The sequence below is a fragment of the Leuciscus leuciscus genome, assembly GCF_965113295.1.
Source record: "Leuciscus leuciscus genome assembly, chromosome: 15".
NCBI lineage: Eukaryota > Metazoa > Chordata > Actinopteri > Cypriniformes > Leuciscidae > Leuciscus > Leuciscus leuciscus.
Genome location: NC_138739.1, coordinates 26,762,446 through 26,783,488, shown reverse-complemented (window position 1 = coordinate 26,783,488; position 21,043 = coordinate 26,762,446). Strand labels below are relative to the sequence as shown.

Genomic DNA, 21,043 nt, shown 5'->3' with positions numbered 1-21,043 from the left:
TTTTGATACAAAAATGCTTTTGCATTCTCTTTCAAAAGGTTTCTGTTCCCCTGAGAAACTTAGCGCTATCTTGAACATCTTCCCGTTTCCTGATAAACTTGCAAAGAACTGAAACATTTTGCAAGCGAATTGAACGTTTCTCGGGGGAACACAGAACATTTGCGAAAGAACATAAAAGCTGCGTTTTCCTCCCATCTCGTGTTTTTTTCCTTTAGGCCAGGGATCCGTAGAGAATAATGCAGTTCAAACCACAACTGTGGCTGCTTTTAACTCCACTTTTAGACGTACACTCGTGCACTTCTCCTCGGAGGAATTCCCACCGCCATTTTGAAGTGCGTTCAACTTCGTCAAGTTGGAGAGGGAAGTTTATTTGGACAGACCCTCAATCCCTCGATTATGACCGAGGGAGCAAGTCCACTCAATATGTACACTTCATGCAGATCCGTAGACCACAATGCAACATGACCCCCACCCCACACAACTCTAAGGGTATGATAAACCCTATAGTATTCGAAGAACAGTGGGCGAAAAGTCACCGGATGACCTACTTACGACGATATACAAGACAAGTTTATTTTCCCCAGTACATTCAGCATCGGGCTCATATTCACGATCTCAAACATATTCTCAAAACTATAATTTTCAACAAATTCAAAATCAATATTTTAATCGCTGATAGCTTCTTCAGCAGATCCACCATCAAGTGACAGTGACACTAATATTTGATTGCGTTCAGTATTTGCTCTGCAGTAAATCGCTGAGCCAATTCAAGTTTTGCTGATGATTCTTCCTATTCTTTTGTTTTCTGCCTGAGGTAACTATGAGTGAGACGTCAAGTCATCATTGTGTATCAGACATCGCCACCTTGAGTAATAAAGGTGAATTGCACCTATTGATTAATCAGAGATTAAATTGTTGTGCAGAATTTTTTTTACGTACACTATTACACACCTTGGGTCACTAGCGACTAGCTACTAGCTGCCAGTAGTGGGCGCTCACAAGTAAGCAATGACGTACATCTGCGTGAACGAGAGTAAGGGCATGAAAAATTGGACTTAAACGCAGCCTAGAATGATAACGACACAGAGGGTATGGTTGGAATCGCTTTCAGAACTAGGTCATGAACGCTAAAAACATTGACAGCCAATCAGAATCCACCTGATTTTAAGCTTTTAAAGCCACAGATGACATAACTGCAGCGCATGCTTATAATAAGGGCCGTCCTTAGGGTGGCGCGACTGGTGCAACCGCACCGGGCCCCTCGCTTTAGGGGGGCCCACGGCGAACATCAACCTGCTGAGGGGGGCCTCGCCACACTGGTCCCCACGCCCATGCTTGGGAGGGCCCTGCTTATAATAAACAGTAAAAGCATTTTTGAGCCCAATTTGATCATGAAGACCCTTGCCACCAATGTTCTCTACGATCTAATTAGCTCATGATGCTTTTGGGAAACGTAGCCCAGAACGTTATCATACGTCGGTGTGGATGATAATAGGCTATTTATCCTTCTTGGTGTGAACGGGCCTTTCATATCCCACAAGTAATTCCCTTGGGATCGACAATTTGTTGAATTTGTCAAAACCGGAAAACTCCCACCATTTCTTGCAAGAGTTGTTTTGTTGTCTTTGGACACTGATGTCCATTTTAGGAAATGTTGCACAAGTGTTCCTCATATTAACCACTGGTTAAACAGCGATCTGTGGTGTTCTGTCTATTATTAGAACACACCACAAGTTTGATGATATTTCTAGACCAACAAAAGTCTCGGTCTTCTCGTGCATATTAATGAGACGTCTCTGAGAATACAATCGCTTAAGCCTCTCCCATGCCCTTTAAGATGCTCATGCATGTCGAACTAGGATTCAACACAAGGATCCGATTGTGTGAATCAATCAAAACTGCTTTGGACTCTAAAAATGAGCTTTAATTTCAGTTGCATTGGAATCAATGGATCCGTATGGAATTAGATTGAGATTTGCTTATGATCAGCGTTATATAATACAAGTGTTAGTTCACATTTGTGTAAATCAGGGAAAGCACATTGTGCACGTCTGGCTCGCAGGCAACAGGCTGTGCTTGAGTTCCCATTCCTGTCTGCTGAAGCAGTTACCATGGGAACACCCATTTTTCCTCTAGTATTGAGGGAGCATTGAAGTGTTGTTTTGGAGTATTTGTTATGCAGGTCTTGCACAGTTTAGCATTTAGTTTCTGTTCATCTTTAGGTGTTAAAACTTGTGCTTTACTAGCTATTTATCGTCTTTGAGTTCTTTATTGAAGCCTACTTAAATACTTAATTATTGGATGGATACTTGTTTTCTTTTTACTACTAATTCGTTTAATTTTTAAGTCATATGTAATACTTTAATAATCTGAGTTTAAAGTTTAGAGACCATCAAAACAGATTTTAATTTTATATTAAGATTATAAAACAAATAATTTTTAACGATACTGTAGCTATATCGTGTTTCCTGTAACAATAATCATAGATATTTACTTTTCTTTATTAGTTTTTATTTTAGATAGGATTATCATACAGTAAGATTATTTGGAAGAGAAAATATTTACACGTGTTATAATAATCTAGTCAAAGACATATGTTATAAATTAAGTTTAAGAGAACAGATCTTTGAGTAAAAGATCATTTCCTAAATTTGGATTATACCTGTATTAACAAAGGAAAATGTACAATATTCGGTATGTTTATGGAAGATGAAGCACATGACTTGGCAGTTAACACATTTATTATTCTTGGGAAAATCTTTTTACACAAGAATAGATTCCTGAAAACACTTCCAAACGTTTACATTTTTCACAAGGAACTGTGTCATTCTTATCGTTAAAATTAATGAAGAAAAATAGCGCCTTGATCTTATGTAGTTTGATAGAGGATCTTAAACTTGATGAGAACCCCTAGTTTTTTTTTCTCTTTATTTATTATTTACTTGAATGAATTTTTATTTATTTACTTATTATTTATATTTTCTTTATCTTATGCTATGATGCCTGTTTTCTGTTTGATTAAGATCAATGTCTGTTGTCTGTTTATATAGTTCAATAAAGTTTTGAAGAAAAAAAAGAAAAAGAAAAGATCTTTGACCAAAGTTTCTACTAAAAGCGTGTGCCTAACTTTATGATAAAAGAGTGACACCTGGCGGTTTTGTGATGTAAAAATGCATTATCAATAATCTGCCATAAACAGAAACACTCCAGCTGACCTATGTAACATGCGTAATCAAAGCAATTTCATAAATTAATATTCCGTTCTGTCTTTTGAATATTATCTCTGATCAATGCATTCACACAAAGAAGAAACCTTTTAATTGGAAAACGTTTTATATATATATATATATATATATATATATATATATATATATATATATATATATATATATATATATATATATATATATAATTTTTCAGCAGTTGATGTTGACAGTTTTCAAACTGACAGAAGTCTTTCACTGTTTCACAATATTAAGAAATTAATTAATTTAAATTCACACAACATCTCAATTAACATACATTTACAGTATGCAACCTTAACTATATAATAATTTCTATTCTTAATATTAATACAAAAACTGATTATGGGTATATCTGAAATTTTTCAAAATTGATGAAAAAAATGAAATAGGGCATTAAATAAATTACTCAACTTTTCATGAAAAGAGAAAATAATTGATGATATTGTTAGAGGGATAATATTTAATATATTGTTAGAATGTTAGAAGGATATTTGTAACATTCATAAATAAATAACAACAATGATATTATATGCTCAACTTCTGCATATGAAAATAATAATTTGTCTAAATAATAATTCTTATAAAATATTCAGTCTATTATATTCTGAAATTTAGTTTTATTTCTAATCATTTTATTTCGGAATTTTAAAAAACTGGTTGGTTGGATAGATTAAAAAGCAAATAAATAAATGAAAGAATAATTTATTATTGTTAGAAGGGCAATATTCATATACTAGCCTATTATCAGAAGGATATTTCTAACATAAATAAATAAATAAACCTCAACTTCACTTCCGAGTAATAAAATTCAAATGTATGAATATTTCTAACATGGATGTATAAATGGTTTGATTATTTAAATATATAATCAAAGATGAATGAATGAATGAATGGATTAAAACACATTACACGAGATAAACATTACAATGATTGAGTATACATTTATTTAAGAAAATCTGTGGGGTTTGTTCAATACCAGTTCCACCGACCGGGTCAGTGACATGACGCGCGCGACGTCGGCGCGATGACTTTCCGCTGTCTTGCGTCCAGACGCTCGTGAAGCCGCAGTGCTGCTCAACGGCTAACCGGAGACGCTTCGCTGAAACATGCTCCCGTTATCCATCAAAGATGACGAGTACAAGCCTGCCAAATTCAACTTGTTCGTCAAGTTATCGGGCTGGTTCAGGTAACGACGCTTAAATATGTATAATAATTCATTGAGTTTCACTCACAGCTGTCGGTTTTGTGTGGCTAATGCAGTTAGCATGCTAGTTAGCTCGCGAAACTGTATTAAAAACGTGTCTGTAAAACATTATTTAGACTAATTCCTTTACACAATATATAGAGTGAATAAATACATCCTGAAAAGTTAAATGAACTGTTATGACAAGGAAGCAGAAAGCTTTAGGTTATCTTTCAGCCAGACAGATGTTAGCAAAGCGAAGTTAACATTTAACTAAAATGTATAATGTCTCTCAATTTACTTTATTACATTTGTTAAAATATATGCCACAACCAAACATGTCTATTAAGAGTGTATTTGGACCAAATGTCATTTCCCCAGAGCATTTCATTTGAATAAACTTCAGTCGTGTGTTTGTTAGCTGTGGGTTTACAGCCAGTCTGTCTGGTAAGTCCGCTTTTTTTAAATGAATCGGTCATGAACCTCCCTCTCTATTTTTGTCTTTGTGTTCTTCCCCAGATCAATTCTTGCCGATAAAACCTCTCGCAATCTGTTTTTCTTCCTGTGTTTGAACCTGTCCTTCGCGTTCGTGGAGCTGAGTTACGGCATATGGAGTAACAGGTAACGTTTACAGTAGGGGGCCAAACACAAGACTATGCCACGTAGGTCTAATGTGGGATGAGCTAGTGTGCTTTTGTTTTGGGCCTTTACGTATGTCAGGAATGTTTTGAATGGAGTTTCTCCCATGATCTGTTATCATAGTCATCTTTTAAGGGAGATTGATGGCTGATCGAAGTTAATAAAATACAGGATGTGGCTCAAAACCTATTGAGGTGTTTTATCTAGACGGCATATGTGAGCATATAGGTATGTTTGAATGTTTAACAATGCCTTTAATGCCCAAAAATACTTTTTAGTGAAGCAGATCTGGCTTGGTTTTGAGAAATAGCTGTAATATTCCTAATATACCAAATATGGGGAAAGTGGCATTAACCATTTGTTTGCCATTGTATATTAATCACAGTATATATTCCCATTTATGCACCATACATACTTTTATTGAGGTTGCAATTGGTTTAGAGTTTAGACTTATATATACATTTACAGTAGAGGTCAAAAGTTTGGAAACATTACTTTTTTTATATTTTTGAAAGAAGTGTCTAATGCTTATCAAGTCTGCGTTTGATCAAAAATACAGAAAAAAAAAGTAATCTTGTGAAATATTATTGCAACTTAAAATAATAGTTTTCTATTTGAATATACTTATATATATAATTTATTCCTGTGATGCAAAGCTGAATTTTCAGGATCATTACTCCAGTCTTCAGTGTCACATGGGACATCCAGTCTATCACATGATCCTTTAGAAATCATTCTAATATTCTGATTTATTATGAGTGTTGGAAACAGTTCTGCTGCCTAATATATTTGATGAATAAAAGGTTAAAAAGAACTGCATTTATTCAAAATAAAAACATATTTTCTAATAATATAAATCTTTACTATCACTTTTTATCAATTTAACACATCCTTGCTGAATAAAAGTATTGATTTATTTCAAACCCCAAATTACTGACCAGTAGTGTATATTGTTGTTACAAAAGATTTATATTTTTAAAAAACTTGCTGCTTTTTTTTTATTAATTTTTTTTACTTTTTTACTTTTTATTCATCAAAGTATCCTAAAAGAGTATCACAGGTTATGAAAAAATATTAAGCCGCAGAACTGTTTCCAACTTTGATAATGAATCATCATATTAGAATGATTTCTAAAGGATCATGTGATAGACTGGAGTAATGATCCTGAAAATTCAGCTTTGCATCACAGAAATAAATTATAATTTAAAGTATAATAAATTGAAAACCAATTATTTTAAATTGTAATAATATATCACAATATTACATTTTTTTCCCCTGTATTTTTAATCAAATAAATGCAGGCTTGATGAGCAGAAGAAACTTCTTTCAAAAACATTAAAAATAGTACTGTTTCCAAACTTTGGACCTGTACTATATATATATATATATATGATGTTTATTAGTAAATTGTGCACACTAACAGTAAATTGTGCACACTAACAGCAATTTGCAATGAAAAAGTTAACAGAAGTTTTTTATTTTCAGTTTTTACGTGGAATTATTGTTTTATGTTTGTTTTGTTGTTTAATATAATAATTTATTTAATACACTGATAATATTATGCAAATTACACAATCCCACGAATGGGAGTGCAGACAGTGAAGCTTTATTATTGTTATTATTACTTGATGAATAATAGTAAAAAAAATTATAATAATTATAATATTTAATTATGTAATAATTGATCATCTTTACTATATTCATCATAATAACAACAAAACTATTATTATAATTATTATTGTTAATTATAATAATTTATTTATACACTGATAATATGCTTATTATTATTATTATTATTCCTACTATTTTTTTTAAATCATCAATTATTATGGTTATTATTTGACTAAACACTGTCAGCAATTTGCAGTGACAAAGTTAGTAGAAGTTTTTTTTTTCAGTTGACGTGAATAATTTATTTTGTTTACATTTTATTATTGTTGTTTAATATAATCATTTATTTAATACACTGATAGTATAATGCAAATTAATGACACAAATCCTATGAATGGAAGTGCAGATAGTGAAGTCTTATTATTATTATTATTATTATGTCAATAATAATGATACTATTTTGTAATAATTTTATGTAAAAATGATTACTTATTATAATTGTTTTAATACACTATCTGTCATTTGAAATTATTATGTGAATGGGAGTGCTTGCAGCAAAGCTTGAATTCTTTTAATAATGATATTAATAATATTTTTTTATTTCGTTTTTTATAGTAATTTAAAGTCTCTGTCATTTGAGAATGAGAAACTGAATTATTATTATAATGAACTATTTCGTTGTATTTGTACATTTAAAAACAAATATAAACATAAGAGTATAACTGTTATAATATTCTTTTTTTACTTTATTCACTGAAATGATTTATCTATTTAATTGCACAGTTTGACCCACTTGCAACCAACAATACTTGATACACCCAAATCTCTGTCAGTATGAACATATCTTTGTCTTTAAATGAAAGAGTGAATAATGTCTAACAAAAGGCCTTACGCGACTCTGACCTCATATGGGGTGGGATGCAGTTCTCAGGTTTCATGATTATTAAACACTTCCCTTTTTGTGTTGCTTTGATTCTCAGTTTAGGTTTGATATCCGATTCCTTTCACATGTTCTTCGACTGCACGGCTCTCCTGGCAGGCCTTGCAGCATCAGTCATCTCACGGTGGAGGTCCAACGACTCCTTCTCATACGGGTGAGAGACCACTTCACAACTTAAAACAACTTTTGTGCTAGAGTACCAATGACACAAGTTTCCTATGAAGGATATATTCACTTCTGCTTGCGTGGTGTGGACAGGAAACGCCTGTCTTGGGTTGCATCACTGCATTCTAATGCAAGCCCATTGGATTATTTTTGTAGGTATGTCAGAGCAGAAGTTCTCGCGGGCTTCGTGAACGGCCTTTTCCTCATCTTTACCGCCTTCTTTATCTTCTCAGAAGGAGTAGAGGTACGTACGATTATAAGATTACAGTTGATTCACTTGCCAAGTGACACTGATCCAGTCAAATCTGTTTATGAATGATGCCATCTCGTCTTCTCACCAGAGGGCGCTGGAACCCCCTGATGTGCACCATGAACGCTTGCTCCCGGTGTCTATAGCTGGGCTGTTGGTGAATCTTGTAGGAATATTCGTTTTTCAGCATGGAGGACATGGACATTCACACGATGGGGAAGGTAAGCATCTTGTAACTATTTGGTGAAACAGGTCCGAGTCGTTCACACACGTGCTTCTTCATAGATGTGTCATCTTGATTACAATTTTAAGGTCATGGCCACAGTCATTCTCTGTTTAATGGGAATGTGGGACATGGACACAGTCATGGAGACCACGGCCACAGTCATGAGTCCAAACATGGACATGATCATGGTCATTCACACGGAGGACATGGCCATTCGCATGACGATCCCCACTGCCACGGTAAGACCTGAAGTTACCTCACTGATTTGTGTGCTATATATACAGTGGTGTAGTCTAGTTTTTTGTAGTGAGTATACTCTAATATAACACCCCCAGCTCTAATATAACACCTGTCCCTGAAGCACAGGTTTTATCAGTTGACAATTATCAACAATTAAAAAAACAAAAAACATTATAGGCACAAATACAAATTTACTTTTAGAAATGGTGTTTTTGAAAAAAAAAAAATTTTAAAATACATTTTACTGTGCAATTCCTTTCTAATTAATTTGAGTTAGACCGAACTTTTATTTTGGTGGGTTGTAGACATTTGAGTTTCTGTGTGTTTTAATAAACTATTATTATTATTATTATTATTATTATTATTATTATTATTAGGCCTGAAGTATACTCTGTGCAATAGTAATATATTTCTGTTATAATTTCTTCAAGTTATACAGAACTTTTATTTTGACAGGTTGTCGTAAAGACATAACAGTTTCTGTGTGTATATGAAACGAATGAATGACGATAGTTTTATCAAATGAAATGGTGAAATTCTCATCAAGTGACTCTCATAGCAGCTCTGCGATGAAATGCACATGTGTAGCCTACATCATGTCTCAATACAGTGAAACGCTGAAAACACCACGAGCGTGAGTCACGCGTGCTTCTGTGTGTGTGTGTGTGTGTGTGTGTGTGTAGTGGAGCACACTGAGCGCTCATTCCCAGAGACGCGTAGAACAATTGCAGTCTCTTTTAGCTTTAATATTCATAGACACTAGTCCATATCGAGATTTGATTCATTGTACAGCAGCTACTTTTGATTTATTCATTCAAAAATAGCCTAATTCCGTGACGTTCTGCTTTATATAGCAAGTTCCATTTGTGACTGGATTCCGCGATTCGATCCGTCGCTTCGCAAACACAGACGGGGTGAATTTATGAATGAAAGTGTGAAAGTTCTGACACAAAACGAAGTTGATACGTATCCTCACACTTTTTTTAAGTGGGTATACGCAAATCCTTGGCCTTTTCTAGTGGGTATACGGCGTATACCTGCGTATCACGTAGACTACACCACTGTATATATATATATATATATCTGTTTAATGCATCAGATGTGTTATTTGGTGTCCTCATGCTGTGTCAAAATTTGATGGTGTCTGATATAACATGATTAATTTCTAATCTGTCTGTGTCCTCAGATGACCAATCACACACACCGGGGAAAGGTGCCAGCAAGCAGATATTGCAAGGTATGTTTTTTTTTTTATGTATGTTTAGTCACCTCCAGATGGCGCTAGAGATCTCTTGTTTAACGATAATCAGCATGCTTTTAGCAAGGTACCAGATATGAAAATATTTACAACCACATCTATCAGGTCTAGACAGCTTTTTCCTCTTTTATAGGCGGTCAATATTTCGAATTCTTAGTAGATGAGGTTCTGTAGTCATAACAATTCAGAAAATTATGCATCTTCATTTAAACAAGGAAAACACTTGAAATGAGTGGTCTACATAAGATGTGACTGGATGATGGACTTTTATGTGTGGTGAAGTGACACCTCTGACCATCCCAACCTCTAACCTTTGACTCGGACTCTAACCTGGTTAACACTGACACTAGAGCAAGTGCGGTACACTGTCGCTTTAAATCCCTTTGTCCGAGCTTGTGTGGGAAAGAGCAGAGCAGAGAAAATAGTTTGTCCCCTTCACCCTGGCACACACAGAGAGAGAATGGATCCTTTGGGAGGCCTGCTCGAGGGAGAAAGAACGGGGCACAGAAGGGAGGACCATGTAGAGAAGGGGGAGGGGGGGAGAGGAGGTGACAGTGCAAAAGGTTACGCTGCCTCCATCCCAGCCGTGGATCCTCTTCTCCACTCACAGTGATGAATTTGCAAGTAGATTGTACCAACCTTCCATCCTGAAGCTCGTCATGTCTAATTTGGCTATGTTTGGAATAGCATTCTAGTGTACTACTCTTACCTTTTACACAGAGCTTAGTATGCTAATTTTCTGTACTGTGTTTGCCTAAATGTGCAGTATGCAATATAATGCACTGCACAGACTACTGTTCCCCAAAATGCAATGCCAATGGTGGACATTTTCACACAATTATCATCATTATTAAATTGGATTTCAATTTAGAATTTAGAATATTAATATTATTAATTTCCCAAAATAATGTTATTTGGGAAAAATATAATGGAATATATTAATTCCAGTAGTAGTAGTAGTATCATTATGAGATGAAAATATTAATTATTGATATTATTTTACAAAAGACAAATGTTTTCATTAATAATAATAATAAAAAAATCTTTTAATAATAAGAAAAGTAATTTGACAAAAAACATTGTTTTAATTCCATTATTATTATTATTATTAAATTAAAACAGTTTTATTACTATTATAATTTTACAAAAATAGATATTATTATTATTATTATTATTATTATTAAGGAAATTTATATATTTATAATAATAAAGAGTGATATGTTTTATCAAGTGTTTTTATTTTTAAAATATTTTGTTTAATGAATAATAGAATAGTAGTGTGTGTATATGTGTGTGTGTGTATATATATATATATATATACACACACATACACACACACACACACACACACACACACACACATATACATATATATATATATGTATGTATGTGTGTGTGTGTGTGTATATGTGTATGTATATATATATGTATATATATATATATATATATATACCAAAATAAACACTTTCAGGTCATTTTCTTTTTCATTTGTCTACTGTTCCCATTACTATTGTATTGTCTTAATTGTTGGCAGTATATACTGCATATAATCTGGTAAGCTAGTATTCTATTCAAAACACAGCCTGTTTATAAGGATGCGGTGAGCTCCAGCATTCTTGATATTTTTCTAGTATTTGCTTTGACCGCATTTGGACGGGGTCTTCACTTATTAGGGAGTTTGCTCCAATACTGCGGTCATGCTTTCTGCAAAACTGAGAGTAACCGCAAGTATGTCATCTCATTCTGGGGAAAGGAAAGGACTTAGTGGACTGTCTCATGGCGTGCCATCACACCACAGTCCACAACTATTCTCCAGTGTCATGACAGGACAGCCAGTACAGACCTTTGAGTTTAGGAAAAGTTGACTAACTCACTTCAAGGATTTAGCGGAGTATTGTATGTTTTGATATATTCTGGAGATTTTGTCAGGGATGACAGTCTTACAGGTTGGCTATTCATTCTAGGATGTTCTCGATTACCTGTTTGTGAAATTACATCATTAGTTTGAGGGTTACCACTAGACATGGTATCCCAGACAGCAAGTTCTGCCCACAGTCGTTATGTTTTGAATATGGGTGCTAGCAAATGTTGTATCCTCATCTCAGACTCAATATTTACTCAATATTAGTGATTTTTAAGTGAAAATCATGACCTTTCATGTAGACAAAAGCCCTAGTGCAGGGGTTTTCAACTCACTGCACTTATTTTTATATTATTTTTAATATAATTTGTTATACATATTAAAGAATTAGTTATAATATTAATATTACATATATTAATACTACTTTGAGATATCGAAAAATATATTTTGAGTATTTTTGTATATATTTTATATATTTATATATACACTACCATTCAAAAGTTTGAGGTCAGTATTAGGGATGCACAGTATATTGGCCACCGTATCAGTATCGGCTCATATTAAAAAAAATGTATTTGAACGTTATCGCCCCGATAAGAATATGGATTTAGATTTAGATTTATCGGCTTTGAAATATAAAGAATTATCAGCTATTGGTATTGGCTAAAATTTTCATATCTGTACATCTGTAATCAATATAAATATATATATGTAAAGAAATTCACCTTTATTCAGCAAGGATGCATTAAATTCATCAAAAGTGGCAATAAAGACATTTATAATGCTACAAAAGATTTATATATAAAAAATAAAAAAAGCTGTTCTGTTGAACTTTCTATTCATCGAAGAATCCTGAATTTTTTTCCCACAAGAATAAAGCAGATGATCAACATTGATAATCAGCATATTAGAATGATTTCTAAAGGATCATGTGACTAAAGACAATTTAAGCTTTGCATCACAGCAATAAATAACATTTCAAAATGTACTGAATTAGAAAAGTTACTGTAAATTGTAACAATATTTTACATTATTACTGTTTTTTTTTCTGTATTTTTAATCAAATAAATGCAACCTTGGTGAGCATAATTTTTAAGCACTTCTTTCAAAAACATTTAAAACATCTTAACCCCAAATTTTGAATGGTAATGTGTATTTTTTTTTTTTTTTAGGTTTTGGAACAACTAACATTTACATTTATTTGTTTAGCAGACGCTTTTATCCAAAGCGACTCACAAAATGCAAATTTTCTTCATTGCAGGAGTTTTTCTTCACATTGTTGCGGACACATTGGGCAGTGTCGGAGTCATCATATCAGCCATCCTAATGCAGAAATACGACCTGATGATCGCAGACCCAATCTGCTCCATGCTCATCGCACTTCTCATAGGAGTGAGGTGAGTACGCACACCTCGGCCCACGCTATTATGAGCATTGACCTCTCTCGACTCTGCTCAAGACATCCTCCACCCTCAACCCCACCCAGAAACCCTCAACAGCACCCAACACAGATCATACAAAAGCCACTTCACAGTGCCCTTCACCAAGAGCCCTGTGGAGCCGTTGGCACTCCAGCCGGGTGAATTACAGGATACACGCTCGGAGGGTGGGGCCCAGAGCACTTTCTCAACATGTGGCAAAGCCAGAAAACCCAGGACTGGAGTCTCTCATGTGGCATTTTTCAAACAACTCCAGTTGAGCAGGAAAAATGCATGCTTGTCTAGCATTCTTGTGCCTTTGTTCGCTTTTTAAACCTACCAAATCTACCATTCCTCCTGCATAATCTCGGAAATAGTGATGATTTATAGTGATGAATAGGCTTTATTTTTTCTGTGTGATGTAGGTAAATGTGCTTTACGGCTGTGTAAATTTGAGCAGGAGCTGCTGTGTGTGTGTGCCCCATGTTTAAATTGCAGATGGCCTGCGGTTACTGTGCTTCAGTGAAATACCACCGCTCCGATGGAGAACGCACAAACCCCTTTTTGCAAAATGCACAAGTCTTTCCCGTATATTCATCTCGTCTCTCCAACCCCCCTCTTCTGTGTTTGAGGCTTTTCTTCTCCCTCTCTGGAATGTGGTGGCGATCTGTGAATGTTACTGCAACAAAGGCATCTTTTAAGATGGATTTTTCCTTCTCTTTGTTTCTCAAAGAGGGGAGGTTTATGTCAGAGACCCCAGCTTAGACATTTTTTCCCCTCTGTTCTTGAGTTTTCCATGCATTTGCAGAGTGGCAAATACTGAGAATTGAGAGTAAGGCTAAGAGTATGGCAGCTTTCCCACATTGCACCTGCGTGACGGCGTCTCGGTCTCATTCAGGTGCAATCTGGAGGCGGATCTGGTATGGCACACACACAAAGGTATCACATGAAAATGGGAAGCCCTTCATTTCTAGAGCACACAATTAAAATTGTTGCAAACTAGAACAGAGCTTAGCCTCCATCTCATGAAGCTCTAGACGTCTCGTTCCTGTGGTCCATATGTAGACATTGTCTTTTGACGCTAACAGATTTTGATATGACTAAACCTGTATTGGTTTTCTCAGACCTCAGATTAAGAAAAAGTGTTCACAATTGAATACTAGGCAGTACAACTTTTGTTCAAACATTTGGGGTTGGTAAGAAGTCTCTCCTGCTCTTCTGACACTTTTGATAAATAAAATAAATGCTGCATACAGTCTGTTACACTTAAAAAATATGATGTGGAACAGTATGTATAATTGCTTCATTATGGAACGATACGCATTCCAAACAACATTCTAAATCACATGACCCAAATTAAAACTTTATTTTGTATTTTTAATTACATTTTATGTAAAATTGGTCAAAGAATGAGTTAAAAGAAGTAATAACTTCTGATTGGAAGGCCATGTCAAACACATTGCATTGTGGGATACTGTGGTATACCTGTTTTTGTCCATATAATGAATGTCAGTTGGGACCAAAACGGTTTTGGACCCCATTGACTTTTTTTCAAAGTATTTTATGTTGTGTTCCACTTAAAGTTGTGGGATAAAACACCCATTTTGCCAAATGTAGAAGGTCAAGGGTACTTGCGAAATTTGCATACTATATACTGCAGAAATTATTCTGAAAACAGCCTAAGAAAAGTGATGTATTATCCAGAACTAGGCTTAATGTGTTTGGGGAAACCGGCCTGTTACGTGTACATAGATTTATTAAACACATGATACCAGTATGAAAGATTTGGACCAAAGCACATATTAATCTGCAACTCTAGACTCTCTTATGCGTTTGAACTTCATGTCTGTGTACGTCTGGCACCGCAGAATCATTTATTGTTCGAGTCTTGTGAGAGATAAACCATAATTGGCCACGTGGAATGTCTGTGGTTCTTCGTTTGATCGTTAAGATGGACTCTGCTTTGTTTGGATAGCGTTTTTCCCCATGCACCCCACATTGTGAGATTGATATTCTCAGTAGAGTGCCTTATTTTGATCCAGCCATCTTGCTCACATTCAGATGTTTGACCTTTCACTAGGGTGAATGACTTCTCCTTCATCAGCCGCACCTGAGGCGTGACCCATGTGCGCGGGACTCTCCGCAAAAGACCCCCCGCTGTACGCGAACCGGGGCGTGTTTAGCTAAGGCCGCTCTGGGTGCGGTAGCCTTGCTTTAGGGGGATATCTGGGGAGCTGTCTTGGTACCCTGTGATTAGTAAGAGGGAGTGGAGGAGTCCTGCTGCTGTGACCTACAGCAGTCCCCCACCACCAAAGTCTCCCAAAGACCACTAATCGCTTTGGGTCGCAGCCTAAAGCCCAAGGAATGGGCGCGTAGGGAACATTAACAGTAATTAACATTTGTTCTGGGTGTACAAAGCTGGGCCTTTGAGGATGGATTCGTTTGTCTATCCAAAGCTGCTTTTGTTTCATGTTACTTTGTTATTCTTTGATTTACTGTATTTCTTCACATAATGTGCTTTAGCACTGTGCTGGCTGCATAACTAGCTACTTTACACTGTACTGGTTTTCAGAATTCTAATTCATGGTGTTTAATTGGTGGGGAAAAAGCCACATATACATGCAGCGTCATCCACTTTATTTTGGCTCAGCTCTGCATATTAAAATAATGAACGTTCACTGTTAACTTGATTTCTTTTTAATTTCATATTAACTGGTAAGTTCTAGCTCTTATAGAGCATATTTAAAAACAATCATTTGATTATTTTTTGCGTAACATTTCATTAAAATACATACAAAAAATGCATGATTTATATGTAATTTAATAAAGAAATGTTATGCAATAATATATTAAATATGAATACAGTATATATGTATTAGGCTAGATAATATTAATATTTAAAAATGAATTAATCTAATATATTATTTAATATATATAATCACTTATTTAGCTATATTTATTTATAAAAAATATAGTAGACTCTATTATGATCTTTTTTTTTTTTCTTTTTTGTATTTTAAAAATAAAATATTTAATTTTAATTCTTTTTACAGGCTTAATTTTTTTAGGTGAAATGAGACAGACGATTCATCCAGGTTTACTTAAATTGTCTTGTATATTCAGATTGGACCCCTTTTTACAATCAGCTTTGTGGCAAGAGAAAAAGTTTTAGTAATCATTTATAGTAAAGTATTGGCAGAGCTGGTCAGATGTTCAAATGTCTGTAGACACACAAAAATATGCCCTTGAATCCAGACATACATTTTTTTTTTTTATGTTCAAGGCCTAATAGCTATTTGACCATAACTTGAGTGCAGTAGGTTCCTAGCAGTAAATCACCTTCAGCTTTTTGTGGTAGAATCCCAAGAACTTCTTGCCCTAGAAATGAAAAAAGTTTGTTTCCTTTTCCATATAAATCTCAAGTTAAAAGTACCTGCTCTAATTCCCACTGTGCCGATTCAGACGCAGACTTCACTAAGGTCACATCATTCCTGCGGTGGTTCTGGTGTCATAAATGCTTCTGCGCTCCAATTAGGGTCTAGGTTGTCTGGGCGTGATAACCAATAATTTCTGTGCGGTTTAGAAGTGCTTGTGTTTTACTGTGACTCCAAGCTGGTTTCCGAAAAGTTCATAGGTGATTACATTCGTCCGTGCAGAAATAATTTATCCTGGTTGCCACCCTGACCTAGGTGGTGACATTTTGTCTATGTCACTGGCCAGCTTACCCTTGACACTCGCACGTAATTGTATTTTGGCTGGCTGAGTCACACTAATGTAACTGCATTACGGGTTTTTTCAGACAGGTTAGCGATCAAGCACCAGTGAACGGTGAGTGCCTCTGTTTCAATGAACAGGAAGGTGTGGAACAATAGTATGATGTCAGAGGTCTGAGGTACCCTCATCCAGTACTTTCCTGTTTTCATTTTATTTTCTAAAAGAGGGACAAACAGACCAGTTACTGAGAGGAATGCACAGTGGCCAGTTTTATGATGACCTGTCACAGTACATGTCGATGGGAAACATTATGTTGCAGTGGAATAGGTAACAGACAATAGAAAATCCTTCGGGAAGTTGGCATGTTCTGTGATGTGACATGCTGTACTCCATATAACACTATTTTAAACAGCATTTATTCTTAATTCTTCTTTATTTATTTATAAATGCAGCTTTTATAACCTAATTTTAATTAAGAGTCTACATGGAATAGTAGTATATAAAATTGCGTATATAATATATTAAAATAATAATATATATATATATGCGGTCAGTCTGCTAGTAGACTTGATTCATTTTACTTTCCAGGTGTACTCAAGCTGATAGATCCAAAGAAGGACGAGACAGACCACTCAGGCTCTGGTGTCATGTTCCTATATGGCTTTTATATAGATTACAAGTTTGTTCGGTTGCTTGGTAAACCAGAGTCATTTTAAGTGAAGTATTAACAAAAATGTTTGCATGCGTTGCAGTTTAACAAGTGCATTTAACGCATTACCTAATGTTACTTGACCACAAAGAGTCCTGAGTAGTCAGTAAAGCTATAGATTGGTCTGGAGCGCAGTGTAATATTACTCATCTCTGCTCTCAAAGTAGGGCAGTGAAAGTCTGTAGCACCTGACAGGAACATTTCAGCCAAGTCAAGACATGACTATTGTGAAATCGAAGCCTTGTGAGTAATATGATGGCAGTTTGTAATAATTTATCAAAACAATGTTGGGGCAAAATATTTTTAAGGCTGACATTGTTTTTTTAAGAAGGTAAAATGTTGTGAAATGCTTCTTTGTTGAATGCCACATTTGCGTTTCAGTTTTGTGAAGGTCTAAGAGAGACAACGATCAGCTTCTCCACTTTGGCGTGTCCCAAACTGAGGCTGGGGTTTCAGGGAGGAGTTCAGGAGAACGTGGGGGTGATCGAGTAGATTAGGGACCGGTAAAGAAGTCCAAACCAAGGAACCCTCTAATGGTTCCCAGATGGAGCAGTGGTCAGGCCTTGAAGGTTTGAAAGAGGACTGATGACTTTATAAGATGCTGGCCTAGCCAAGACCTAGCTTTGATGGGGCAGAAACGGCTGACTGGTTAGGAGAGAAATAGTCTTAGTCCTTTCCTAACCAGTCATCCGTTTCTGCCAAGTGATTCTTCTGCAGAATGAATGGGTTTGGATGTCTATCCTTGTGTGCTCAGGGTTGCTTGCCGGCTCACGCGCACTACATCTGTTGGAATGACATCAGCACAGCTCTCTGCTACTCCACCCCAACTATAAGATGGGCAAGTTTATGTTGGACCATGTTTAGCATGCTCTGAAAAAATCATGACAAACAAGAACTCTTTTCATTAGGATTATGACAGAATTTCCTCTCCCCAGTTTTATAACAAGATGTGTCAAGCTTTAAAATCACAAACCAAATCAAACCCAATGACGTCTTTACGTGTGGCATCCCTTCCTGTTGCCAGAGTTTGCCTTGTACTTGGCGCCCCATTGAGTTTATTTCTGATAGAACGGCGACTCATTTCTCACTTTCCTCTTTCCCACAGTGTGGTTCCTCTGCTCAGGGAGTCCATAGGGATCTTGATGCAACGGACGCCTCCTTCTCTGGACCATGCCCTTCCTGAATGCTACCAAAGGGTGAGTCGTTTCCATCTCCTGGATCCTGTTCTTCATATTTGCCTACTTGGTTAGAGATAGAGTTTCAGGATAATCTGGGATATCAACTGGGATTGTAGCCAAGTTGTCCCAAAAATTAACTAGCTAACCAAGTAGCCACATTTGAAGATTCAGGAACTTGACACCTTATTGAGGGTCTGATCTTTAAACTTTATCCTGCTGCAAAATGGCGATGCCAGGTTGTCCTTAAACATTTCCAGATAACCAATGAATTTGGCCTTAAGACTAGAGGTCTTCACGGGTCCAAAAATTCGTGCCCGAACCCGAAAGAGACCCGTAATGTGCTACAACGAACCGACCCGGACCCGTCTATTATTTCAAAAGCTGGACCCGGACCCGGACCCGTGCAGATCCGAGAAATGCCTAACCGGACCCGACCTGGACCCGTCTATTATTTGAAAGCTGGACCCGAAACCGCCGGGAAGACACAGACCCGACTGGACCCGATTGTCACATATTCCACCTTAAACTGCTTACAAGTCAATAAACCTGTTGCGAAAAATACAACTTTTTGTCTTACCTAATTTAAGGAGCCGTAGTAGCGTAGTAGGCTGGTCTCCTCTCCCTTCCTTGTAACGTTACCTGACTGGCTGTGATCATGCATTACAATCCTCCGACAAGTTATCCATGTTATTCCTCTCGTTATTCCAAGTCCAAGCTTAATCCACTCATTATTTCAGCTTCAATAGTCCACTTGATGTCACGGTGACGGATGACAAATGCAACTTTGCACATGTAACTTACATTCTAACTCGAGTTAACTCGCATATTAACTTTGACTGTTTGCCCTTTTGAACTATAATAACGATTGCTCGTTCAGTGCCATGGCCGCTGACGTTATTTATTTGCTATCATCTCCGTGCTCTCTGCTCTGCATCGAGTCTGAATCTGACCACTAAAACTTTAAGATTAAACAAGACGGTTAATTTATATTGTAAAATCTAAAGCGCGGTTTGGCGGTCCCTCACTGAAGCTCTGGTAACTGGTTGCCATAGAAACATGACACGCGCTTGAGACTGCACATGCGCGCTAGCTGGATCAACCTAAAATAATGCTTTTTAACGCAATTTATTTTGAGTGTCCTAATTTTACAAGTTGCAAGTTACAAAAAAACACAAGCAGTGTCTAATCACGGCCGTTTTTTTTCCGCGTCTGATCTGATGACTCCGATCGCACGGGTATTACACACAATGTTAAACAGACCCGGGACCCGAAGTAATAGATTCGGACCCGACCCGGCTGATCATTTAAAATATAGACCCGAACCCGTACGGGTCCCGGGTCGGGTCCCGGGTCGACGGGTCTCGGGTTCACTGTGAAGACCTCTACTTAAGACCTTAATGACCGCTAGAACCTCCTCAATTTGCTAACCAGTAATGTTCTTTGCAGGTCCAGCAGCTTCAGGGGGTCTATAACCTTCAAGAACCTCACTTCTGGACCCTTTGCACAGACGTCTACATCGGTACACTCAAACTCCTTGTGGCGCCCGATGCAGATTCTAGATGGCTTCTCAGCCAAACGCACAACATTTTCACACAGGTGGGGACTGTTGGAAAATATGGCTTGAACAAAGTCATCTTGTTAATTAAATGTCATTTCAAAGTTTCCATTACATGATCTTTTCCGCCCTGTGCCCAGGTTGGCGTCAGACAACTGTATGTTCAGATTGAGGTGGCTGCCATGTAGGAGTCGGCCAAATTTCTCCTGATCTTTGGGAGTCCCGGGACCAAAGACCTTCTGTGCTGCTGTGGGGAAGTTCTCCACCTCAACCCATCTCTTTGGGTTTCTGTCGCTCCACCTCCATCTTGGATCAAGATGGAGCTGGTGCAGTCCAGCAGTCTGACTCCACTTTTGCCAGAAAACGACAACTGACCAGCTACAACAATCTGATGTTTTGGAGGGAAGAAAGAACTTGCAACATTTTTGCACCCTCTTGGTCATTTGAAGTTTGTTTTTTGAAGTTCCCCATTGCTTTTTACTTTTATGATCCCACCAAACTGTTTCTTTTCCTAATAATTGTCGCCCTTTTCCATGATCAGAATGGGGTTTTAATTATTGGTGGTATGAATGTGGAGTTCAGTGGACATTTGTAAAAAAAAAAAAATAGCAGTATGTGATTCATTGACTCTTTTTGTACATCGCCTGCTTTGTTTCAGTTGTAAAGAGTTGCAGAAATTGTTTGCTAATGCCATTATGTAAACATAAACAGATTTGCCTGCAATTTCTTAAGTGCCTTTTTAAAAACGATCATGGACAATCGCTTGGACCGTGTTTGATGGTCAACATGAATGCGATGAAAACTGGATCTTTATGAATTTGAGTTGTCTACAATTAAAACATTCCTTTGCA

At 36.5% G+C, this 21,043-nt stretch overlaps 1 protein-coding gene across 1 annotated transcript; it reads left to right on the top strand.

Annotated features, from left to right (window-relative positions):
- Positions 1 to 4,258: 4,258 nt before the first annotated feature.
- slc30a7 (solute carrier family 30 member 7) lies at positions 4,259 to 21,043 on the top strand. The gene is made up of 11 exons (XM_082138246.1): positions 4,259 to 4,431; positions 4,948 to 5,049; positions 7,659 to 7,772; positions 7,940 to 8,027; positions 8,125 to 8,254; positions 8,346 to 8,498; positions 9,686 to 9,736; positions 12,880 to 13,015; positions 18,565 to 18,655; positions 20,084 to 20,233; positions 20,333 to 21,043. The coding sequence occupies exons 1-11, from the start codon at positions 4,352 to 4,354 to the stop codon at positions 20,378 to 20,380; spliced, it is 1,143 nt and encodes a 380-aa protein (XP_081994372.1). The 5' UTR covers positions 4,259 to 4,351; the 3' UTR covers positions 20,381 to 21,043.